The following is a 25,021-nucleotide window of genomic DNA, read 5'->3' on the forward strand; positions in this document are numbered from 1 at the left end:
CAACTACAAGTATGTGAACACGTGAACATTATCATGAAGCTGTGATGGGAATGAGTGATGTAGCTTGCTTTTAAGTTTATTTTTAGTTTTTGTTCCACCCGAGGTGGATAGTATCTTGGAAATTATTTAAGTTCTATAGTCGCTATTTATTAATTAACGTCAATTAAAAGCTATGTAGAACAATAATTCTTCTTTTCTGCGAACATTTCTACAATATTGTCACGAAAGTTATTTTATGACATCATTAAAAAAAGCCCTTCCAGTTTTTTACTAACCAAGAAATATGAGCTCAACCACGCTTTAAAAATGTTGCTGACAGTTTGATTAACTTTGGGTGCTTGTTAGATTAAGTTAGTTTCATTTTTAAATTGTATAATGATGTCTGACTGCTTAGAGCACCATCTGGAAAGGTAAATCATAAATACCTTTTATAAAACTATATTCAAGGGAAACTTATAAAAAATCTTGGTAGTAAAATGTAGCCCCGTTTTATAGAACAACAAATTCGCTGCAGGAGGTACAATACGTATGTAGTTGGGCCTCCCAAAACAAAACAACACACATTTGAACAATAAAAGTGATTTATAATGTCGTATTCGTATCTTATCTGATATTGGCACACTTGCTCTCCCAGCTTTATCAGCCACACAAGGGGCTTGCATTTGAAAATTGTTTACTTATATATAGTATTATATAGTATACTATATAGTACACTTCCATATACAAATCTAAACAAACACAAAGTCGTTGACTTTTTGTCGCCCTCTTTAGTTCCCTCTCTTCTCTTTGATACTCAACTGCAAACTCTCATTAGTTTTATTCAGTAAAAATGAATACTCTTTATTTCATAGAAAACTCTTTGCATCCAGCAGCTTTGGTGCAAACTAACATACGAACATACATACAAACGAGTATGTTTTGACGATTTCAAATCGGTATGTGAACATTAATAAATATGTATTATATAAAATATATATATCGCGTATATCAAAATCACTTAATCGAAGTATTTCTTGAACTCCAGGCAGCCGGCCCAGTTCTCATCCCAGCCAGGTGTGACCTTCTTGGCGTTCTCGTACCATTTGTTCACATTGGCGTACTTGCTAATGTCGAAGCCAGCCACCTCGAAGGTGGATACGCTGGCCACCAGCGCAATATCGGCCACGGTTAGGGTATCGCCGGCGGCATATTCTTGACCCTCCAGGAATGTGTTTAGGAAATCGAAGGCAGCCTCGATCTTCTTGAAGGCCTCTGGATCTGCGGGTGCCTTGGCAAAAACTTGTGGGTAGTAGTAGTTGGCAAAGCTCTGGTACAGGGTGCCCATATCAAAGTACAGACGCTGGTTGATCAGGGCGCGCTTCTTGGGGCACTTGGGGTACAGAGAGTCGGTCTTGCCGTACTTCTCCACCAAATAGACCAGAATGGCGCGCGACTCCCAAAGCGAAAAACCGTTGTCCACCAGTGTGGGAATGGTGTGCTGAGGATTGATCTTCAAGAACTCGGGCTTCAGGTGCTCGCCTTCCTGCAGATTGAGGAGCTTTTTGTTCAACTCAACGCCAACCGCCTTGGCGGTCATGATGACGGAGCGGCATGGAGAGGAACCGGGCAAGTAGTAGAAATCCATATTTCTGCAATGACACGCAGAGCGCACTAATTAGAACATTTTCAGAGGAATATTTTCATAGATAACTATATACATATGTATGTACACATGTACATACGTACATATGTATGTAGTATGTACACTCATTTATAAAATGCACGAAACTGTTGTACTTCACAATAAAAAATAGATTTCAAAAGCGAAATCCTTTTGCACAGCCATAATGTTTGAGATATTTGTCTTAAGTTGTCCGCGGCAGTTTTTTCAACTATATTTTAATTTCTACACCGCACTGTTATTTTTTGTTCAACAAGTTTTTTTTTCCTTTCGCCACACACACACACAAAAATAACTTACATTTTATTTCCTCGATGAAAACTCACGGCGCACTGTACAAGCAACGACTGATGTGCGCTTGGAGAGACCGCTGCCTTTTATAGCGTTGCTCGGATAGACGCCATTGAAAAGCTGCTCTGACGAATGCCGGCAACACGAATACATATGTACATATGTATGTATGTATCAACAAGCACATGCAAACAATCTAAATGAGGGAAGGGGCAGGGGCCTAACAAAAGACACCGCTATGTGGAGAGAGCCGCGTCACATAGCGAATTGTTTTCGCGTGTTTGTGACCGGGGGACCGGTCTCTGTTTCTGTTTCTGTATGAGCTCTGTCTGTGTGCATGACGTGGATAAAACAATCGAAATATACACAAAAATTCCCCTAGAGTAACACGGTCGCCAGCCCTGCGTTGGTTATTCCTTAGGGCTTACTAATTTTACAGAGCCATGTCCATTGCTATTCGAATGTCGATGTTCGATTTCAAAGGGTCGGCCCTGCTTTGGCGTTTATCTCTTGCCGGTGACAAATGTACTTAAATGATCATTTTTGTCTTTTTACTGTATGTTTATCATTTTTTTTCGCTATTTTCCGTAAGTCTTTATTTTCATTTTTGATTTTATTATTGTTACTAACCGGGATTCGAACACCTGCCATTGAAATATTTGTACTATTTTTTTGGCGCTCAACACTTTAACATTACCTCACAATGGGTAAACAGTTGTTGTGTTCTAATTGGTTTTTCTCTTCTGCTGGATTTGAAAAATCGAAATTAAAATTTTGAACGCTTGAAATACTTTACAAAAGTCGCGATGACCCCTGGTGACTGTGGAAACGCTGAATCTAAGTACTACAGGGCGATGTAAGGCTCATTATATGTACGTATGTATGTACGTATGTATGTACGTATGTATGTACGTATGTATGTACGTATGTATGTACGTATGTATGTACGTATGTATGTATATGTACATGTTTGTGACAGTGGAGCACGCCCTTCACTTGTTGTGCCACAGCCAACATTTTGCAACAAGGTGCAGCTTTCTAATGAACTTGCATTATTTTGTTGATCTACTAACATTGATACGTACATACACACACATATATATGTACATATGTACAAAAGTATAAAGCAATTAAGAGAATGTGTACATAAACTTATGGAGAGTTGTTTTTGATCATATTCGTTTCTCTCTCTCCCTCTTTCTTGCTCTCATGTTTTTGGGTAGTTCATCATTTCTTTTCGTCTGCCAATTCATATACATATGTATGTGTACATATCTACATACAAACATACATATTTGCCGCTTGTGTTTGCCTGGTTGGCTGTGTCTGCTTATTTATCTTCTAATGCTTATACAAACAGACATACACAATAGAGCTTACACACAAACATATTATAATTTCATGTGCTGGGTATATGTTTAAATATAATTGCCTTTGGGTTAATCGTAGCTTTGCCTCTGTGGGTTTCATACTAATATTATTAAATAAGGCAGCTGCCAAGCTAATTTTATTTGCATTCGTATATACACAAGTACATACATACATACATATATGTTTATACATACATAAACATATTTTAAAATCAAAAATAAACACAATATTTTTTATCAGCTTGTGCAAAAACACATATGTATACATACATACATTTGTATTTGTATGTATGTATGTATTTTGAAAATCAAACTTAAATTCATATCAACTGCCGGCTGGTAACTGCCGGTCGCGTATCAGCAGTTGGCAGAAAGCCAAATATTCTCTACACATTGCTCTCCAAAGATTGTTCAAATATGTTAGCAAACTCCATAAATGTTACATGTACATTGTACATGTATGTATGTAAATACTTATAATCATACATACTATATACATATGAATGCACTCTTCTGCAAAGCAAGGTGCATTGACTTGCATTTTAGCATTCTATTGACTTATTTTCGAGTATGTCTAAACGTTCGCAGCGTTTAGAAAAAATTGGAATATCAATATGAAAAAATAAATGCATATAAATGTGTATGTATGTATGTATATATGTACATATGCAAATATGTTAATTCGATACTCTTTGGGATTTTACAGAATTTGAATGACAGACAGCTCATTTTCAGAATTCTTTTGTGTTCTTTTTTTCGTGTATACAAGTAAAACGTTTGGAACTTTAAATGGCTATTCATACCTCCACAAATCAACTTAGCAATGGGTATTATAAATACCTATGAATGTTTGTTACGCATTAAAGAAAGAAAGAAATATGCACACAAACGTACATACCAACATTAATATACATACATACATACATAGTACGTCCGTCAAAAAATATTGTATTCATCTAAAAACTGTGCATTTTACGGCACAATTGAATCCATAAATCGCAAAGCCGCAGCTCCCTTACGTAATAAAGATATGTACATATAGTATGTATGACATCATATAAGGAATCGGATATGATTGTATTTCCCTCTTATATCTTTAAGCAGCAAATAACAATGGATTGGAAGCTATGCTTTTATTATATGAAGCTCACAATAATAATAATAATTAATAAGTATTTTTCTTTAAGTTTTATATTATCATTATAATTATTAACTAGTACTAATCTCTGAATTTGAACGACATATCACAAAAGGGTTGGATAAAACACGGAGCTCGAGTAATTGCTTTTCATGACTTGACCTTTTTGATAACGTCATTCCCTATCGGCGATCAGCTTACATTTTTCCTTTACCCGTCACAGCTGGTGAAATAAAAGCGAAAGTATATACTACTACTTATATATATGTATGTAATAGTAGTATGTACATATGTTTGTACTTCAAAAACACACAGTCAGGTCTGCCTACATACAGTCATTTCTATCGATTAACTTGGTGTTCATATTTTAGCATGTCATGTCGCCCCTCAGAGTGGGTGTCCATTGGAGATATCTATAGACACGCACAGCTGCAATTACGAGTATAAGGCTATACTGCTCCCACATCTGAAATATGTACCTTTGTCATTGCTTGGGTCGCAAATGGAAGTCACTGCTCTGTTAATGGCTTGGGCCAGAGCCAATGGCTCAAATGACCGCAAAGAGTTTTGCCACCATTACGAGTCGACTCTATTATTCGGCAAGTACAAACCACATTTTTTAATGCCACAAACCAGCTGCGCTGTAGTAATTCCAAACAACTTGTTTTGGCCCGGTGTTGTCGACCATATTTGTATATGGATTGCAAAGCCAATTTAATGTGTAACTGAAAACACTTGCATATCGATCACAAATTCTCAGAGAATACATGTGTCAGGAGAACGCTGTGAGGCGAACTATCAGCATGAGGCAGCAAAAATTAAAGCAAACAATCACAGCAAAACACTGTCATGTCAAATACGTATGTAAGGTCTGCGAAATAAGTCACCTTATCATGCTTATAACGTAATGCCACAGATTTACCATTTATGTTTTCCACTTCATTTTTTGCATAGTTTGCTTTCATCTAATTCTCTTGCTTAAAACAGTAAGGAGAAGCAGAAATCCGTTATTACTACCGTTATTTCTATCGAAAATTGCTGCTGCCTCTCTTTACAGAACGAAATAATTGAGCTGATCAAATCAGTTTTTGTCATTGTACCAGTGCATTCAAGGGCCATTTTCATCAAAATTTTGGGATTTATAATTAAAAAAATTAAATAAGTGAGTTTACACTTTAACCCAGGCTTAGAATATTAGATCAGATTATAATTAACCATAATTTTAGTAGAAATGCATCAAAGCCGTTACCTATCTGATAAAGAAAGAGCTAAAATATTAGTATATCGAGAAACTGGAATGCCCTTACGTGAAATTGCTTCCAAAATACAAAGGAGCTTTTTTACTATACAAAAGTTTTTGAAAGACCCCGAACACCACGGAAAAAAGCCACGCTCCGGTCGCCCGCCATTGGTACAAAATCGCGATAAGAGGAGAATAAAATCGTTAGCACTCAAAGAAAACTTGAGCGCAGGCGAAATTTGTCAGGAACTGGATCTCTCAGTGTCAAAACGTCGCGTGCAACAAATTTTACGAGCCGATCAATTCATTTCATATGAAAAAAAAAACCGTCAAATGTGAACTACTTCCTCGGCACAAAGTTGCCCGCATGCACTATGCAGAAATGCATAAGTTTTGGGACCTGGAGTGGAAAAAAATGATTTTCAGTGATGAAAAAAATTTAATTTAGATGGACCAGATGGGTATCAATATTATTATCGTGACCTCAGGACCCCCAAACAAATGAAAGTGTCGCGCAATTTTCAAGGAGGATCGCTAATGGTGTGGGCTGCATTTTGCTTTGGTGGAAAGAGTCCTATATGCTTTGTCTCACATAAAATGAACTCCGAAAACTATGTAGAGCTATTGGACGAAAACCTGATTCATTTTGGAGAAGAAATGTGTGAAGATTATTGGACATTCCAGCAGGACAATGCTCCAATCCATGTCTCAAAACGCACAAAACAATTTTTTGAGGATAAAAAAATACCACTTTTGATGTGGCCTGCAAAAAGTCCAGATCTTAATCCCATAGAGAACCTTTGGGGAATCCTTTCCAGTAAGGTTTACATGCATGGCAGACAATTTAGATCCTTGAAAGAATTAAAAGAAGCAATCGTAACAGAGTGGGCCAAATTGGACGGATCACTTCTTCAAGACTTGGTTAGTTCAATGCCAGATCGCATGTTAAGAGTAATTAATAGTAATGGAGGACATATCTAAACAATTACCGCTAAAAACACAAGTAAATCGAGATATAAATATAGTTTTTTGAATTTGATCAGTTCAATTATTTCGTTCGGAAAAATTTTCATTTAATTTTTAAAAAAGTTTCTTATAATTTCTTAAATATTACTAAACTGAATTTAAACTGTCATTTTATAAAGTTTAAGGAAAAATTACAATCATTTTAAAATATCGAAGATTTTTGTTTTAATTAAGAAAAATATGTTGATAAGGTGACTTATTTCGCAGGCCTTATGTACATATACATATGTACATACATAGATACATACATATGTACACGTCAGTGTGGTGCTCCCTCAAGGCAAACGTCAAGATATGCGTCACTTCGTGAAGAGCTTGACAAACTTCCCCATAAGAGCGAACATCTCACTTCTAGAAGAATCCAAGCGGCCAACAATCTGTGACAACTTTTGATGAGCAACATTTTGACTTTTTACATATATACAATTTATTAAACTAGTTTTCTACTACCAATATGGCAGCTTAAGCTAGTTGAAAGTTAGGGAATACAAAAGTTGTCTATAGTAAGCATCTATAGGACGCACTTATATCTATGTACATATATACAATATTTACAATGTTTTACATGAAAAATGATTATATTTTATGATATATACTATGTATTTTATACAAGGGCTCTTGTGGGGAGATCCTTTGGATGGCACTTCTTCAGTCTTCTCTTCTTAGGTTTGGACAGGAGCCGCCTCGCTAGTGCGTTGGGGTGACTGCCGAGTCGCTTCTCGTAATTGCTTGCGTGCATTTGAATGACATCGCCAACCTTGGGGACACATAAGTCTCTTTCGATGTCCCTAGTGCGCATATACCAGGGAGCGTTGCATATTTTTCTAAGTATTTTAGCTTGCGCAACTCTTATTTTGTTTAGGTTTGAAGCAGCGGCAATGCCATAAATTGGTAGCGCATACTTCCATATTGGACTTAATATGGACTTGTATACTGTCACCTTACTGTGCAGGGACAGCTTGTTGCATGGTGCAAGCAGCCATGCCATCTTTCCGGCTTTCGCCATGACCGATCGCTTCACCATTGTTGTATGCTTGCTGAAGTTGAGTCTTCTGTCCAGAATTACACCAAGATATTTGTGCGAATTTGTATGACTGAGCGTGGACCCCAACATTGTGATATCTCCGCATGACGACGGCCTTGTTGTAAATGTGACATTCGCACACTTGCTGGCGTTGATACCAATGTTCCAATTCAGAGCCCACTTCTCGAAACTACTTACATACTGCTGTAAGGCTTCCGAAGCTACATCGATATCTCTGCTTCTGGTAAGCACCGCAGTGTCGTCTGCGTAAGTAGCTATTAGTGCGTCATCCTCGTCTACTCCAATGATCTCTTGCGGTGCAGGCATATCAGCAGTAAATAATGTATACAGGGTAGGACCGAGAACACTGCCTTGGGGCACCCCTGCACAAATTGAGCGCCGATGAGCAACATTATTATTCATATTATAGAAACCGAAACCCCCAAAAATCTTAGAAATGACTGGACAAACGTAAAAACCTGAAACCTACTCATTTGTACATAATTTTTGAATTCATTGGATCGGCAAACCATAAACAAAAGAACTTACCTAACAAGTTTCCCACAGCAAAAGAGCGAGACGAATGGGGGGGGGGGGGTCTACCAAGTTAGGCTCCAACAAAATGTAGAGAAAGGTCACGGAGACTGGCGAAGCGTCAGACCGGAGACCGGAGACCGGAGACCAGAGACCAGTACGCCGCCTGCTTATGCGTCACCTGCTCACGAAATTCAGCGCAACTCTGCCAGTGAACACCACAAGAGAGGCGACAAAGCGAAAAAAAGAGAAAGATCGCTTAAGTGAGCAGCGCGTTCATCTAACTGATAGATGTATGGGTGTTTATATATGTATGTATTTGGTGTATGATATAATACGTTGCATATAATATGGTCATTGATCAAAGCGTTGGAGAGCGCCAGAATCCAAGTCTGCCGCATGGCCTGCTGGTAGGGGACGTGACACGGAAGGCTTGTTTTGTGCTTAGCTGGCATTTTTTGAGCTTTAGGGCATTGCTGGCTAAGCCAATGAGCTACAAATCTACACAGCTAAATAAATTATCATTAATATTACAAGGGAGCATGGCTTTCATACAAATAATGCATCTTCTACTGCAAAAAAAATATATTTATATATATTTATGTACAACAAAATCTTAAACTTTTATTAGAAAATGTTGTTTGTTTAAACACTTTCACAGCAATCGATCGAGAATCTTTTTAAATCGGAGAACCTATTTTATTTTATTTTATTTCACCATTTTCTAAGCATTCTTGTCGTCAACTGAATGCTCGAAATGTACCTTTTTATCGCCACGATCTCCAAAACAAAAAACAAAAAAAAACTTCCAGAAGATAAGCTTGCAAGTAGTACCACCCGGTGACTTAAAAAATGACGGAGCACTATCGATAAGAGTAGCGGAATGCTGCTCTAAAGTGTTTTTTATTACAAAAATAAAAAGCATGCACACAAATCAGTACATATGTATATTGTACATATGTGTATATGCACAGCCAACAAGCTATTTAAATAATGTGCTCAATCATACAATTGTTTTATTTTTTAATAACAATTTCGCACATTCACGGGCACGGTTTTATAACTGATAAGACAATTTAAGTCGAAAAGCTTCTGTAACACTTGTATTTCACAATATGATTTAAAACAAATAATTCCAGCATGCAAATGTTTACAAAAGTAACGGTGACAAACAATTTTTCCAGTTCCGATTTTGAAGCACTATTTTATGACGAAAACAAAAAAAATAAAAACCCAAATTAGTTGAAGCTGCTACTCTAATTGAAGAGCGAGAGACCGGTTGCTCGTATCTAATCAGTTGTTTTTTTGCGATAACAGTAAAAATATTGGTGTATAAATGCCTCGCACTCCACCCAACGAAAATCAGTATGCTCTCTTATTCTCGGCGCACCACATAAACCCACACAGCTCCATGGACTTTTATTATATGCCCGGCTCTGCCCCCTGCCGCTCTGTCATCATGACGGCCAAGGCTTTGGGAATTGAGCTGAATAAGAAGCTGTTGAAAACCATGGAGGGCGAGCAGCTCAAGCCAGAGTTTATTAAAATCAATCCACAGCACACAATTCCCACTCTGGTGGACAATGGGTTCTCGATTTGGGAATCGCGTGCCATTATTGTCTACTTGGCCGAGAAGTATGGCAAGGATGACTCGCTCTTTCCCAAGGATCCCCAGCAGCAGGCTTTGGTCAATCAACGCCTGTACTTCGACATGGGCACGCTGTACAAGAGCTTCGCCGACTATTACTATCCACAGTTTCGGTTCAAGACACCCGCCGATCCCGAAAAATTTAAGGAAATTGAAAAAGCATTTGGCTTCCTCAACACCTTCTTGGAGGGGCAGCAGTACGTGGCTGGAGATCATCTGACTGTGGCTGATATTACCATTTTGGCCACCGTTTCTACATTTGATGTGGCTGGTTTTGGTATCAAGAATTATTCGAATGTGGCCAAGTGGTACGAGAATGCTAAAAAGGTGACTCCCGGCTGGGATGAGAACCTAGCGGGCCTGGAGGATCTGAAAAAACGCATTGCAGACTTCAAAAAAGCCTAGGCTAACGTTTATTTGTTGTGATCAACAAATAGTATATTTATTTAATTACAATTTAGTATACAGTGTTACTTTTATTTTTAATTATTATTCATTCAAATATACAAGTACATATATTCAATTCTACGTTTCGTGGTGAAGCAAGAACAGGTTTTGCAGAATTCAATCATCAATTGAGATCGAATTCGTTACGGGAAAAAAGAAATCCATTAACACTTCAGAAAATCCAACAATTTTGAGTTAACTCTAAAATTTGAAAACAAAGGAATTGACATTGATAGAATGCAAAGAATTACATTATAATATGATAAATCAAGTGCAAGAACTTTATCATACTACGATTATGTAACGACTCGGCTATGCTATATCTATTAGTATTGTGAATTCTAATCAAACTAACTACAATACACGCGATAATTTCAGTTATCGGGCTTTAAATCCGCTCGCGGGCCGTTGACTGTTTCACGATTAGAACAAATGCCAATGCTTTGCTAACTCAGATACTAGATAATCGTGACGCTTATGGCATTGGAATTCTTGGCATCGAGATATGTGATGTGAAAAGCGAGGTTTGAAATGTGAGTTAAAAATATATTTTAAGCGGGCATACTAATTGTAACTAACGTAACGGCGCGAATTTATTTCCGCTTTATACATATTATAAACAAGAGAGAACGCTACAGTCGAGCAAGCCCAACAGTGTAATACCCTGTACCCAGGTAAACTTCCGTCACTGAGTTATATGCGCCCATAGCAGCAGCAAAAAGAGGAAGAAGAAGAGCGAACTTGTTGCTGCAGTTTGTGGGGGTTGTACTGTAGAGAATTTGTTTCGCTAATAACTTTTCTTAGAATTGACCGAATTGAATAAAATGTGGACGCTATTGACGAAATTCTGTAGCGGGGGAAGGGAAGGAAAATTAAAAAAAAAAATAAACTCGTCCTTTATCGGACCTAGGAGAATCTGGATGCTAGCTTTGGTTATTCTAGCTTTTATAGTTTCTGAGATCCTTGTGTTCATCCAGACGGACGGACGGACATGTCTAGATCGATTTCTCTTGTCATGCTGATTCAGAATATATATAATTTATGGGGGTCGGAGATGCTTCCTTTTGCATGTTACATACTTTGCACAAACCTAATATACTTTGCACAAACGTAATATACCCTTTTTACCCTACGGATACAGGGTATAAAAATGGTTTTGAATGTGAGTTCAAATCACATTTAGATAATTGCGGTAACAAAAGGATTCAATTTTAATACGTTTTGTATTTGTGTTAATATTTTAATATTCTATTATTTATTCAGTTAATATTTTATTTAATATATATTTTATATAAATAGACCTATCAATGTCTTTGTGAAAACTGAACTAATGAAGTAGGTGGGGCAAAAATCAATACACTTTATTGATGCGTGCCAGTTTTATAATATAATAGTCGCAGTTACTGTATTAAGTAGAGCTTCTATGATTATCATATTAAATTAAAAGGTAAACATTGCTATCGCCAACGACGATAGTATCACGACTAAGAAAGTAAGTAAAGGAAAACTGTCATACATTTATTCTAGAATCTTTGTATTGCCAAGGTTTCGACTACAATGTACAAGTAGTAGGAGATAAGATTTTAACTCGTTGTATAGAGTGTATGTATACCCCACCGTGCTTTAACAAAAAATTTAGTAAACGAATCGATTTTATTGCTTTATGATAAAGTGTACCAATTTTTTATTGAGGTACGATAAAAACCTCACAAACATCATTTTGGTAACGATATCGTAATAATAATAAAAAATGTGTTTGGTGCTAAGATTTACTTTACAATTGGTTCTAAGGCAGTCAGATAGGACAGATGGATAGGACAAATGGGTAGGACAGATGGATAGGACAGATGGATAGTCTATTGCCAACTTAGGTGACAAAAACTGTTATGTTTCAAAAGTGTATATACGGATAGAAAGACTGACAAGTCTACGAATGTATTGACTCAGCCGATTATGATGATCATATACTTATAATATATGGGGCTTAGACCTTCTAGTATACCTTTCCGGTACAGGGTTGACATCACAGTAAATGCATATGCTTTCTCTTAGCTCTGCCCATTTGTCATCAAGGCCGTTAAGTCTTCATGGAGTAGCTCTTCTTCTATACTTATGTAATAGCGTCAGAGTTATCCTTAGTCGTGTTGCAACGAAACGCATAATATATATGACGCTTACGGATTTTGTTGGTCCCATTAGTCATTTGATTTTTTATTTACATACCACACAATGCATGTTCTTTTATATGCGCACTTAATGGTCTACTAATAAAACTTAATCTCAATATGCTTAACACCGCTCCACGTCTAGTCCGCCTTCTCGTCGTGGCTCTCAGCAAGCTTCTGCAACTGGCGATACTTTCGAATGGCGTTGCGCACAAATTCCGTGGCTCGGCGCACACGTTCCGGAGTCATTTCCTCGGCTAACATGCGGCCGACATCCTCAGCGCCACCCGACCGCAAATAATCAACGGCCTTGCTCTGAAAATCACAAATGGGTGTCAGACGGCAGACCGCGTTGGTGATGGCACCACCAAAGATTATAATGCCCACGGCGGAAAGGATGACGGCAGCGATGCGGAACAGTGTCGACATCAGAATCGTTGGCAGCAGTTTCGAGATGAAGGCCATCAGTGGATTTGTGGATGGCGTCGATGTGGAACTAACCGCAGATGTGCCACTAACCTCGCCTGCCGCAGCGACAGTTGCAGGCACTAAGTATCCTTCGTAGCCAGTCTGCACGACTATGGGACCAGGATATGGATAAATTCCGGGTGCGTTAGCGATGGGCGCGGGATAGGCTCCGGCATAGGGTGCATAGCCCGCAGCGGCACCATACTGGTGTAGATATTGCTGGAAGGCCTCGGGTGTGATGAGACCGCTAGCATATATTGACGACGGTTCTAGGCTGCTGCCCGTAACCACATTGTCGGGCTGCGGATTTCGAAATAAAGCATTGATTGATGTTAGCAAAGTGATTGACTAAATAGTGTTTTAATAGCTTACCACAGACTGTTCTTGTGGCTCTCTTTGACTCGTTTCGTTGGCAACCGTTGCCTGTGTCAGACTACTATCCCCGTTGCTATCGGGCAGCTTGTTCATCTCCTCTATGGAATTAGGTGTCGCTGCCGGCGGCGCACTTTCCAGTGCTGGCACTGAAGCCACAAGTGTTCCACGCCAAAGCAACAGCAACAACACAGCAGAGCCGACTCTGCTTACATTTCCGCAAATCATTTTCAAGCTCCTTTCTTTAACTTGACTGGCTCAGAATCCTGCTTAGGACTAAGCATCCTGCTGCGCTGGTCGCTGCATTTATAGGTTCGCCTATATGCCTGGAGTCCTCCACATATATTTTCACACATTTTGAGCGCTGTCTGGTGGCAATTAATGTCACACATTCCGGGAAATTCGGTTACGCTAATGTCCTTTGGATTTTTAGAATTTTTCAGTTCTCCCATTGTTGTCTACAAGTATTTACCTGCCTTACCAGCCAGGTAACCGTCAAGTGCGACAAATGTGCGTGCAAAATAACCTAACGTTTATGACACTCACAGTCGTGGCTGAAATAAATGGCCAACTATTAGCTATTACCCGTAGATGCTCAGATAAAGCTGTGTGCGTGACAAGAAATGTCGCCCATTCACGATAATTACAGCACGTGTTAACCTTTTAAATTCAGCATGAAATTTGTATAATTTTAGTACTTAATGAAGTGGGCAGCTTTTTAGCAATTTGATTGTATCTCGAGAATCGTCTATTACTTATTATATGTTTCTCGAATCCATTATTAAATCATGGAACTATCATAAGTAAAAAGTTCCCTTATACTTAAAGGTTGATGATACCTTTCATACCTTGTTTTTAACAGGAAAAGGGAAACATCTCCGAACTCATATACATAAAGTAAATTTACATTCTTAATCAGCCTGACGATAGAAATCGGTCTTGTCGTTCAGTTTTTCCACTGCCTCTCTGGATTTCTAAAATGGCTGATCCTGTAATGATCCCATAATACGAATTTTTAGTTTTTTCCACCCATTTTCGTCAATACTGTTTACAATTGCAAAGCTACATAAACAATTCTCCAAACCTATTTGAAATTTCATTTTAGCTACTTACGCAGACGACACTGCGGTGCTTACCAGATGCAGAGATATCGATGTAGCTTCGGAAGCCTTACAGCAGTATGTAAGTAGTTTCGAGAAGTGGGCTCTGAATTGGAACATTGGTATCAACGCCAGCAAGTGTGCGAATGTCACATTTACAACAAGGCCGTCGTCATGCAGAGATATCACAATGTTGGGGTCCACGCTCAGTCATACAAATTCGCACAAATATCTTGGTGTCATTCTGGACAGAAGACTCAACTTCAGCAAGCATACAACAATGGTCAAGCGATCGGTCATGGCAAAAGCCGGAAAGATGGCATGGCTGCTTGCACCCTGCAACAAGCTGTCTCTGCACAGTAAGGTGACAGTATACAAGTCCATATTAAGTCCAATATGGAAGTATGCGCTACCAATTTATGGCATTGCCGCTGCATCGAACCTAAATAAAATAAGAGTTGCGCAAGCTAAAATACTCAGAAAAATATGCAACGCTCCCTGGTATATGCGCACTAGGGACATCGAAAGAGACTTATGTGTCCCCAAGGTTGGCGATGTCATTCAAATGCACGCAAGCAATTACGAGAAGCGACTCGGCAGTCACCTCAACGCACTAGCGAGGCGGCTCCTGTCCAAACCTAAGAAGAGAAGATTGAAGAAGTGCCATCCAAAGGATCTCCCCACAAGATCCCTTGTATAAAATATATAATATATATCATAAAATATAATTTCATTTCTAATGTAAAACATTGTAAATATTGTATATATGTACATAGATATAAGTGCGTCCTATAGATGCTTACTATAGACAACTTTTGTATTCCCTAACTTTTAACTAGCTTAAGCTGCCATATTGGTAGTAGAAAACTAGTTTAATAAATTGTATATATGTAAAAAAAAAAAAAAAAAAAAAAAGAAATTTCATTTAAATTTAAAAATGTTAAGAAAATTTATAAGCGAAATTTTGCACCATTCAGGTACAGAACATAAAAATTTATATTTTCACGTCTTGGTTGATGAACGAGACTTTTTAAAAACCCTAAGCAACGTTATCAAATATTCTTGAGAAACTTCTCTGCCAACTTCTCTGTTTTAAAACTAATTGCAGTTCAAGCAGCAATTCAATTATTGGTCACAGTACATAAATGTATATACTTGTATACTTAGTATGTACTTGTATATATAAAATGCATATTGAACAATTGCATTTTTGTTGATTCTTCTTGACGTTCAATATGTTTGTATTAACGGCCGTTAAATTCCTTGAATCTGAAACTAATGCACTTGTCAGTCCATGTAACTGCAAGGGAAAGTGTATTTCCGATACAAGTGCATATAGTACATTTGCAAAGACAGACACGCTAACTTTCGATGTGAACGAAATATTGCAATAAACACATTCAAATAACATGCTACCCTAAAACACTTCAACTTAATTGATGTTGTAAATGCCGCCCATCTGGCTGGCGCATTCATTTGGAAAAGAGCTGTAGCAATCAATAAAAAATAAAATATACGAAAAGGAAATTATGTAGTGGTATAATTTTAGACTAAGCACGAACCAATTCTGACCGAGTTTCGTCGCTTTAGGGCAGTTTAACCAGCCGTGCCCCTCTGCCCCAACAAAACGGGTGGCTCAGGTGTACACACGTTAGGCGAACGAAGCAGCACACGATTCGAGGACGGTCGTCCCGGCAACGTTCGTTATGAAACTAAAAACGAAAACAGCATAACAAAAAATAAACAGATAGCGACGACATGTCCTGCCGCCGTTGCCGCCTGTACGAGCACCACGAAATTTAGACAGGCCCAAGGATATATCAACGGACTGTTTGGCAAGTTAACACAAAGCGTAACATCCTCATCATTAATAGCAGAAATAGAAGCAGCAGCAGGAGCCCAGGACTCCGACAGGACACACTCAACACTCAGCAGGGTCTGGCGACAGTTGAACGCGCTCAACACCATACAACACACTGGGGAACTGCATAGATATAGATTCGGTGGCCGTGGTGCAGCACAAGCTCGTCCATAAGATCGTGTGAGTAGACGAGCGGTGCATTATTTATTATATAAGTATGTATGTACATATGTATGTATTTGTCTTAAGCACATGCTTGTAGCTGCAGGCAATTTATGATAGTTACTGAAAATGCAAAGTGGTAGAAGTCATAATTTACATGCAAGCCGCGCAAGTAAATTGCTTGAAGAACATAGACTTTTTCGCAAAAAAAATGAAAAACAACCGAGGCAAGCTGCTAATTACGGGATAATGTAAACCTAATATGGTTTAATTTTTAAATAGTCGTACCTTTAAAGTATGCCTTAGTTTGTGAATTTATACAACACTAGCAAAAACATTAGCAACGCACACGCTTAAAAGTATGCAATGAACAAACTTTCATTTAAGCCGCGCCCCAAAAGTATGCTTTAACGTTTCAATTCCATATAATTTCAGTTACAACTGCATGAAAGTTCCAATGCTTATTTGTATATTTCTATAAGTTTAATTTAAGTTGTTGTAAATAATAACAGTAAAATTAAAGTTTTATCAAAACAAAAAAAAAAGCTTATTTCCGATAGCTTAATATTCACTTAATGGACCAAAACAAAAAAAAAAACTTAAGTTTAGGCCGAAATAGTTGAAAAGCCAAGCAAATGAACGCTTGGGGCTAACATTTTGCCAATAATAATTTATACTTGTAGTACAGAGTACCCGAATGTAAAATGAAAAGCAAATAGAATTAGCACGGGCACTAATTACCAAACAAGATATCTACCGAAAAAGATAAGACAAGCATATCCATTGACAAAGCATCGACATGTGTATCCTTTATCCCTATCTCACTATATATATGTACATATACGAGCCCTCAGCACGATTAATTGCTTGACCTTGCTCACAAACTTGTTTACCACGTTCCATCGTGCTCAAAAAGTAGAAAATTGAACCTAAATTACAGCTCAATCATCACAATATTCTATAAACAATTATTTTAAACATTTTTTTTACATTTACACTTTTTCACAGATTTATTTAAATGATAAAAATTAATAATGGTCAAAAATATTTCGTGTATTAAGAAAGTTGTCTTATCTTTTTTTGTATGTAAAACGTGTGTCTTTGTTGATATTTAATTCAAGGTAACTAAATGACCTTTTCAAAAAGTACAGCCATTTGTATGCAATCGACACCTAAATATAAATATACGTTATTGAAAGTAGCACTATCGAAAAAAAACCCCTAGCACTACCAATTAATTGTGGTTAGGGCTCGTACATAGGGCAGTTGTTTATTTAAAGAAGGAATGGGAAATGCAATTGTTTTGCTTCCCATGACAAATTGTCTTCCAATTATTTTTACGTGTAAACGAGCCCTTGAATACAAATACGAGTATACTGCATATTGAACACAATTTGACACAAATGTCCCTTGAACTTGTGGTTCCCGCGCACAATTAGCATTAATAAAAGATAGAAATCAATGGTATCGATTTTCGGCCACAGTGGCAATACATCAATGGCTAAATGACTCCAAGTGCTGGCCAACATTGCTGGCCTTTTTAGTACCACCGATGAACGATACCGAACACATTGTCACCGAATTTGTTTATTGTCTGCTTATTAGCGGTGGAAAAATGTCCCCTCCTGCCCTATACTATTTGCCGCCCAGTCCGCCTTGTCGCACTATTCTATTGCTGGCCAAAATGCTGGACTTAGAGCTTGACCTGAAGATCATCAACATTTTGGAGGGGGAGCAGCTGAAGCCGGACTTTGTAGCCATTAACCCGCAACATTGTGTGCCAACAATGAACGATCAAGGACTAGTGCTCTGGGAGAGGTAACTGGCAAGCATTAATTCACATTAATTTTGCTCATTAACTAACCGTTCCATTCACAAATAGTCGCGCCATATTATCCTACCTGGTGGCTGCCTATGCCAAGAGTGACGAACTATATCCTACGGATATTCGTGTACGCGCACTCGTGGATCAGCGCCTGCAGTTCGACCTTGGCACCCTCTACCTACGCATGACCGATTATTATGTGAGTAAAGTTCGCTTAGGCTCCAATTCTGCGCATTTTGTAAATAATACATGATAGGAATTATCGTAAAATAAGGACATAAATTGCATAGAACTCCCAAGTGGGGTTTCAGTGATTTTGTGGTAGAAATACCTCGCTATAGTTTATGGCTGGGCTGCTTCCATATTCATCATTGAACGTATCAATATTGATAGATCCAATGAGATAATAACAAAGAATAATAATTTCGAAACTATCAAAACCTTTGACGGTTTTCAGTATATAAGGAAACCTACTTAGGCTTTTAACTTTCGCAATTACCTAACTATTGTCATTCTCACTATTTGATTTTTGAAAGAATATGATTTTTTTCTTTTGAGTGTTAGAAATGCTAGCAATCGTATATGTATGTATTTATATTCCCTTCTCCTATCCACAGTTCCCCACAATGTTCATGGGTGCCCCCTTGGATGAGGGCAAGCGAGCCAAACTCAGCGAGGCCGTAGGCTGGCTAAATGCCATACTCGAGGGCCGCCAATTCGCAGCGGCCGAGCACTTTACCATCGCAGATCTGACTATGGTGGTTACAATCTCCCAGATAGAAGCCTTTGGCTTGGAATTGAAGCCGTATAAGCACGTCCGACTCTGGATGGAGCGTTGCAAGGAGCATCTGGCTCCCTATGACTATGAGGAGATTAATGCCAGCAAGGCAATCATGCTGGCTGATATGTTCAAGGCGAAGATGAATCAAATGGGTGGCGCATAGGCAGCGCGCCAAACATTATAAAAAAGTATCACCTAATCATTTATTGTAAATGTTACCCTTAGTAAATATATGTACGACTTGCTTTCAATGTTAAGCCCAAGTTTTTTAATAATTTCTAACAGCATTTACTATAATCTGAAAAATTTTTCGGGTGTCAGGTTATCGATTTAGCTGCGATTCAATTACATGAATTAAGAAACCCGGTGCTCAAGTCTACAATGTTTTGTTAAGTTCGACAAGCAACGTGTACGTGCTTAAGCTGAATCTAAAATTCCAGTGAAAAAGTTTCTCTCCCTGATGCGTTTACATTATAGCCCAGGGGAGGTACACTGATACAAGGTTGTACAATTTTATATAGTCTATTCTATTCGTATCTTGTTGCTAGTTCAATCCAATCCAAATATCCTTTGCTACAATATAACATTTTATTTTACTCGGTTCTATTCAATCCCATTTCTAGCATATTCTTCCTCATATTCTTTTGTTTGGTTATTTGGTTATGTCTAACAAAAACAAAGAAAAAATTATTTTTTATGAAAGTGACACACATATTAGAAATTGTCAGGAAATAAGTGAGATAATGGATGCCAATTAAATTTCAAGAAACCCAGCGAGTACACTATCTCAACAATGTGGGCTCCCTCTTAGTAGAAACTGCTTAGAAAGAAACTGTTTGTTGATGCCAAACATTGCAATATACCGACTTTGATAATATTTACTTTTATATAATATAAAAAATCATCTATGCTGTGAACGTTTGTTTAGATATAATCAACATTGTCTGCCTTTCGCAATAGCAAACTTAAAAAGGAGGAGAATAATAGGAGACTTCCTCAATGGAAGTGTCGTCAACCAAACTACTTACAACCACAAATTGTGTCAATTAAATTGATTCAATTTAGGTTGCAAGAGCTGAAGAGACAATCAATAACAAATTAGTAAAGTGTAAAAAAATAAAATAGCTTGTATCAACTAATATTCTTCTCTTGTGCTTCATAACTGCTGACTGGCCAACTGGACCAACACGACGACCCGTTGACTGCTCGACTTCTAGCATGGACACAAAAAAATAATAGCTTGGGGCTAGTCGCACAAGCTAACAAGCTGCAGCAAAGCGCTGGGGAAAAACCATTTAAAAATATCTCACGAAATAAAGTTAAAGGATGCTTTTGCTGCTTCCATCATGTGGCGAGCTTTCCCGCAGGTAAATGAAATTAATGAAATGAACAGGGGGATGGGGTGAAACTAGCAATGGACGGTTGTTCGGGTCGCAGCACCTGAAGCAGCATAAAAAACCTAAACTTAAATTTAATGCCACGAAAAGAGGCGCGCCATTTCATTAACTGACCGAACACCCCACACAATGGCCAGCTATTTTTAAGCCAAACACATGAGAGCCGGCCACAGCCACAGGATAATGTCGCGCTGTGCCGATTTCCGCGTCACAGTTTCGCTTTGGCCAGCAGCGCGACGACACGTAGATTAACCAGCTATGGCAGCAGCCAGTAGCCTCATTACCTGGCTAACACTAACGTGGATTGGGATGCACAATGCTGGGGCCATTCAGCAAGTGGCCAAGAGCAAGCAACAGGAATTGTGGCTGGGTAAGCAAGAGGACGCGTGCTACAGATATGATGCACATTAGCTTCAAGAGTGATTTAATGGACCCGACTTTGATAAGTGCCAGTTGAGTTAGTTTAAACTGTTCATGGATGTAGACAATTGCGCTGTAATTAGTGAGAACTCAGAAGAAAGTTTCTATGCTGTACCTCGAATAATTCAGCAAGAAAAAGTACCAAGAGGGATATCACAAAGAAGAAGTTAATTAGTTTATAGATACATTTAAATTTATAATTTATTTATTTAGATAAATTATATAGATAAATTGTTATCATAATCTTATATTGCATTTGAATATATGTTATTTAAATGATATGTTTATTAGGTGAGGGTACAAGGTGGAGTTTTAAGGGAAATTTAAACAACAGCAATAGGAAAACAATGCAATTTTGATTAATTAAGGCAATGTCGTATTTATTAACCAGTCCGGTAAGTCTTGTTAAGTTTGTTTAAGCCTCATTTCTCTGCGATTCTCATATCAAGTATCTCAACTTGCTTGGCTTTTTGAAGAAGACCAACGTCTAAGGATGAGTGCCCCGATAATGAAACGTACATTTGATATTGAAATCAAGGCTCGTAAATACTTTCCAAAAGACTAAACAATTGTCGTATTTTTACAATAGATCCTACTTCTCCGATGCTCATATAAATACTTTGGGAATTATATGGCGTCAATTAAAACATTGTTATAAGTCAAGGGATGCACTGGTTTTTTAATCCTTAGTGTCAAGCAAACGGAAATGTAGTGAAAGTATTAACTTTTCCAAAAAAGGCTGGGCTAGGTTTGGTTGGATTTAATGGATTTCGTTTAATACGAAAGACACCCTTGAGCCTTTTAAAAATCGATCTATTTTTTGCTACAAACCTAGGAGGTACTATACAGCTGAACAAAATTATAGCTCAGCTTAACCTACAACTGAATTAGAACACAATTATTGACAATTATTTTTGGGTTAAAAAACGCAAGGTAAGAATAATTTGAATTACTAGCTTGTGTACCTTGTACTTAAGAGGTACAAGAGATGCCTTATGGGCTCCAAAAGGTTCAGTCCATTTCGTCTAAATCTCTGAAATCGGACTTTCTGTTTCAACAATTTTATTTGTAGCCTTAATTTTTTCTTCTTCCAATACGATATTGCTTTTATATCTGACTGCCAGATACTTAGAGGCTTTTGTAATGTCCGTGATGGCCAAACTGCATATTAATTTAATTTTGAAATGAACTTGCATTGCATTTGATAAGTAATTCTCAACTATCTTTATAGTAAGTGGTTTAATAATTTCGCAAAGTGTTTACATCAAGAATAGGTTAACATTATGGGTTAACATTTGAAGCCCTTCTTTGAGCTGCTAAACGAATGCCTGGAATAACTTTTGTTTGCATTTCTCACACACAGACTGCTCCTGTTTGCATATCAATGAACGGAATGTGAGCCATTGGGGCACTCTGACACTGAATGCCAGTTCGGCATTTGGCGCCAAAAATAACTGCCTGTTGGTGTTCATTGGGGGCCAGGAGGACGAACTGGTGGCCTTCCAGCTGCAGCAGCTGCAGTTGCGCAGCGGGTGAGTTAAAACCGAAATGCTTCCGTTCATAATTCACAGTAAGCCGGGCATGCCGGGTGCTCGCTTCATTAGCGCGCATCGATCGGAGCATGCGAAATTGATTGGGAATCGCAGCCACCGCCATCGTCATCAGAGTCTCTGGCAGCTGTGTGTCAACCATCAGCCATCAGCCATCAACCATCAACCATCGACCATCAAGCTTGGCCGATAAGCTGTGCGCCTTACGAGGAAGTGCAATAGTCGCCGAGGCTGTTCAAATTTACAAATGCAGTTGCAGTTGTAGTTGGCAATTGCCAATGCAATGTAATTAAAATACTTTGTGAAGGCCACGGTGGCAAGGTGCGGGATCTGTGAGATGCGCGCGGCCATGTGGGCGGTCCGTGGAGCGGACGCCTGCCTGTTTATAAATAAAAATCCAAGAGCCTATGCGAAAATTTGTGTCAATTTATGTGAAAATTGCAGAAATTGCAGAAATATGTAAACATATGTATGTGTGTGTGTTTGTGCATCAGTGGCCGGCATAAAAATAACATAAAATTTTCGCAATCGATTTGTCAATAAAATTGGAGAGCACAGGCGCCGTAAATTTCAGTGGAACTTGGGCAGAGCGTCGGTGCGAACGTTGGCTAAAGGCTATAAGGCGAAAAGATCGTGAAACCACATTACAAGAAATTAACAAGCTTTGTGGACATAATAAGGAATCTTTAGAAATTATTCGTGGCTTAGCCTGGCAGTGAGTTGCGGAAAAAAATAGAGTTTAGAAAAGAATCGCCGCCATGTCGATGGATCCGTCAGTATCGATCGAAGATTTGGAGCGCGTGAGTGAAAATCTTTACAGCTCTGTGACTCATCAACTAACACACCCCCTCCTAACGACCTTCGCAGCGACGTCGACGTGCCAGCGCTGCCAGCGCAGCCCGCAAAGCCTCAAACACACCGCAACCGCCAGCACAATTCGGTCATGACTCCGAAGCCATGGCTGTCATCAATGAGATATTTAACCCCACATTGAAGCTGCCCGAGTCTAGCGGTCATTACCGCCTGCCCGATGAGCTGCGTGCGGATGATCATGTGGCGCCACAGGATCTGGATATAGCCAAGCTGGCGGAACTGAAGGAAGTAAGTTGGCAGTTTTGCGAATATAAAGAGAGCTCTCACTGGCATTGCGAAAGCGCAGGTTTTCTCCCTTTTCGACACGGACTGTGATGGACTAATCTCCAAAGATGATTTACGCTTCACGTACACGGCACTGGGTCATGAGCCCAACGAGCAACTGATGGAGCAAATGATGGAGGAGGCCCAGGAACCACTCACCTATGAGGCTTTCGTTCAGCTAATGTGCAGACGCACTGTGGAATTAGATCCGGAGGAAGTGCTGCTGGAGGCTTGGAGCAAGTGGGATGATTACGGCACCGGCAAAATCGATGAGCGCAAGTGGGTGGCAAGCCATCGGGGAATTTATATGGCCTGATAGCTTTTTTCTTGCTTTCTTGTTGACAGAATCTACGAGGAATTGACCAACTACGGCGATAAAATGAGCATCAGCGAGGCCAAGGAGGCACTGAGTCATGCGCCAATGGCCAAGCCAAAGTCATTGGAGGAACCGCCCATGATTGACTATCCGGCATTCTGTCGCATGCTTGGTGGCATGCGTAAGCGCAAGGGCGAGTAGCCGCTGAAGCACCTGTCCAAAGGAATCTCTTCTCTTACCTTTAAAACTTAACGCCAACTTTTGTTAGACTTTTTATCAAAATAAATCGTGAAGAACAGAGAAAAGCACAGAGCGCCTACAACAAGTTTTTCTTAATGGTCGCCGTTGGCCGCTGGTTGGTCGTTGCGGTCGAGCGCACTATTTTTAGACGCAACCAACGAGCCAACCAAGCGGCCAGCCCAAAGTATCGGCCAATAAATTTCAGACATCATTACAACATACATATATTTTTTTGATACGCTATTAAAAGCAAATTCTTTGACAGCTGCTTGGACAGCGTGGAGGTCTTTCCGTATCTGCGCGACCCCGTCATCGAGAACTCAACGCTGCCAACCCACACTTGGTGTCAACATAGCGGGCCTGCCGCACGGGAGTCGCCTATTTATAGTGCGGGGCGCTTGTTTGGGTTGCGACTCAGTTTCCAGCAGCCGCCAGTTAAGGTCGCCGACTGGACCCTCAATCTGACGGCTGCCTATCGATTTTTGAAGCGCGGTAAGTGCAACACCCTTTCTAGTGTTTCCAGCCCGAATCTGAAGCCAAACCCATTCGCGCATTATGTGGGATTTCCATATCAAAGTCCCTAAATAATAGAGCATACGTCCAAGAAAAACCTTGGACTCGTCAAAACTTGTGTACACTAGACGAGCCCATCCATCAGTTCAAAATTGATTCTAATTCTCACATTCTTAAGCCTTCGCTTATCACTTTATTAAACCTGCGATTTTAATTTATTTCATTTCTTTGGCCAATTGTTAGATTGTCCTTTTCATCGTCGAGAAAGTAGGAAACCTTGTTCTTTGACAGAGGTTACACATTCAATTTTTCCGTTTTTTTTATTCCCTTTTACTC

At 39.0% G+C, this 25,021-nt stretch overlaps 6 protein-coding genes across 6 annotated transcripts in view; 4 read left to right on the plus strand and 2 right to left on the minus strand.

Moving 5' to 3' along the window:
• Positions 1–814: 814 nt before the first annotated feature.
• LOC115621800 (glutathione S-transferase 1-1) lies at positions 815–2,001 on the minus strand. The gene is made up of 2 exons (XM_030515579.1): positions 1,961–2,001; positions 815–1,628 (listed from the first exon to the last, which is right to left on the minus strand). The coding sequence occupies exon 2, from the start codon at positions 1,622–1,624 to the stop codon at positions 998–1,000; it is 627 nt and encodes a 208-aa protein (XP_030371439.1). The 5' UTR covers positions 1,625–1,628; positions 1,961–2,001; the 3' UTR covers positions 815–997.
• A 7,670-nt stretch (positions 2,002–9,671) lies between these two features.
• LOC115621799 (glutathione S-transferase 1-1-like) lies at positions 9,672–10,459 on the plus strand. The gene has a single exon (XM_030515577.1). It carries the CDS (start codon positions 9,695–9,697, stop codon positions 10,334–10,336), a length of 642 nt encoding a protein of 213 aa, XP_030371437.1. The 5' UTR covers positions 9,672–9,694; the 3' UTR covers positions 10,337–10,459.
• Positions 10,460–12,684: 2,225 nt separating this feature from the next.
• LOC115622041 lies at positions 12,685–13,611 on the minus strand. Its single transcript, XM_030515909.1, has 2 exons — positions 13,384–13,611; positions 12,685–13,311 (listed from the first exon to the last, which is right to left on the minus strand). The coding sequence occupies exons 1-2, from the start codon at positions 13,609–13,611 to the stop codon at positions 12,685–12,687; spliced, it is 855 nt and encodes a 284-aa protein (XP_030371769.1).
• Positions 13,612–18,058: 4,447 nt separating this feature from the next.
• On the plus strand, positions 18,059–19,369 carry LOC115620819 (glutathione S-transferase D7). The gene is made up of 3 exons (XM_030514246.1): positions 18,059–18,324; positions 18,389–18,530; positions 18,949–19,369. The coding sequence occupies exons 1-3, from the start codon at positions 18,059–18,061 to the stop codon at positions 19,273–19,275; spliced, it is 735 nt and encodes a 244-aa protein (XP_030370106.1). The 3' UTR covers positions 19,276–19,369.
• A 3,695-nt stretch (positions 19,370–23,064) lies between these two features.
• LOC115621996 (calmodulin) lies at positions 23,065–24,245 on the plus strand. The gene is made up of 4 exons (XM_030515851.1): positions 23,065–23,279; positions 23,347–23,580; positions 23,639–23,895; positions 23,962–24,245. The coding sequence occupies exons 1-4, from the start codon at positions 23,238–23,240 to the stop codon at positions 24,131–24,133; spliced, it is 705 nt and encodes a 234-aa protein (XP_030371711.1). The 5' UTR covers positions 23,065–23,237; the 3' UTR covers positions 24,134–24,245.
• Positions 24,246–24,267: 22 nt separating this feature from the next.
• Positions 24,268–25,021, plus strand: part of LOC115622047 (suppressor of lurcher protein 1) — a 63,759-nt gene continuing 63,005 nt past the window's right edge. Inside the window, exons 1-2 of the mRNA XM_030515919.1 lie at positions 24,268–24,287; positions 24,438–24,664. Coding sequence (XP_030371779.1) covers positions 24,268–24,287; positions 24,438–24,664 — 247 coding nt within the window. The remainder of the gene's footprint in view (positions 24,288–24,437; positions 24,665–25,021) is intronic.

Source organism: Scaptodrosophila lebanonensis, unplaced genomic scaffold (genome assembly GCF_003285725.1).
Source record: "Scaptodrosophila lebanonensis strain 11010-0011.00,11010-0021.00 unplaced genomic scaffold, SlebRS2 tig00000024-arrow-pilon, whole genome shotgun sequence".
NCBI lineage: Eukaryota > Metazoa > Arthropoda > Insecta > Diptera > Drosophilidae > Scaptodrosophila > Scaptodrosophila lebanonensis.

What these genes read in the sequence shown, in the direction of transcription:
- LOC115621800 (XM_030515579.1), bottom strand. Translation starts at nt 1,624, where the DNA reads ATGGATTTCTACTACTTGCCCGGTTCCTCTCCATGCCGCTCCGTCATC.
- LOC115621799 (XM_030515577.1), top strand. Translation starts at nt 9,695, where the DNA reads ATGGACTTTTATTATATGCCCGGCTCTGCCCCCTGCCGCTCTGTCATC.
- LOC115622041 (XM_030515909.1), bottom strand. Translation starts at nt 13,611, where the DNA reads ATGATTTGCGGAAATGTAAGCAGAGTCGGCTCTGCTGTGTTGTTGCTG. An exon ending in AGCCACAAGAACAGTCTGTG is followed by an intron (nt 13,312 to 13,383) that starts GTAAGCTATTAA and finishes CGAAATCCGCAG; the next exon opens with CCCGACAATGTGGTTACGGG.
- LOC115620819 (XM_030514246.1), top strand. Translation starts at nt 18,059, where the DNA reads ATGAACGATACCGAACACATTGTCACCGAATTTGTTTATTGTCTGCTT. An exon ending in GGACTAGTGCTCTGGGAGAG is followed by an intron (nt 18,325 to 18,388) that starts GTAACTGGCAAG and finishes ATTCACAAATAG; the next exon opens with TCGCGCCATATTATCCTACC. An exon ending in TACGCATGACCGATTATTAT is followed by an intron (nt 18,531 to 18,948) that starts GTGAGTAAAGTT and finishes TCCTATCCACAG; the next exon opens with TTCCCCACAATGTTCATGGG.
- LOC115621996 (XM_030515851.1), top strand. Translation starts at nt 23,238, where the DNA reads ATGTCGATGGATCCGTCAGTATCGATCGAAGATTTGGAGCGC. An exon ending in CGATCGAAGATTTGGAGCGC is followed by an intron (nt 23,280 to 23,346) that starts GTGAGTGAAAAT and finishes CGACCTTCGCAG; the next exon opens with CGACGTCGACGTGCCAGCGC. An exon ending in GGCAAAATCGATGAGCGCAA is followed by an intron (nt 23,896 to 23,961) that starts GTGGGTGGCAAG and finishes TCTTGTTGACAG; the next exon opens with AATCTACGAGGAATTGACCA.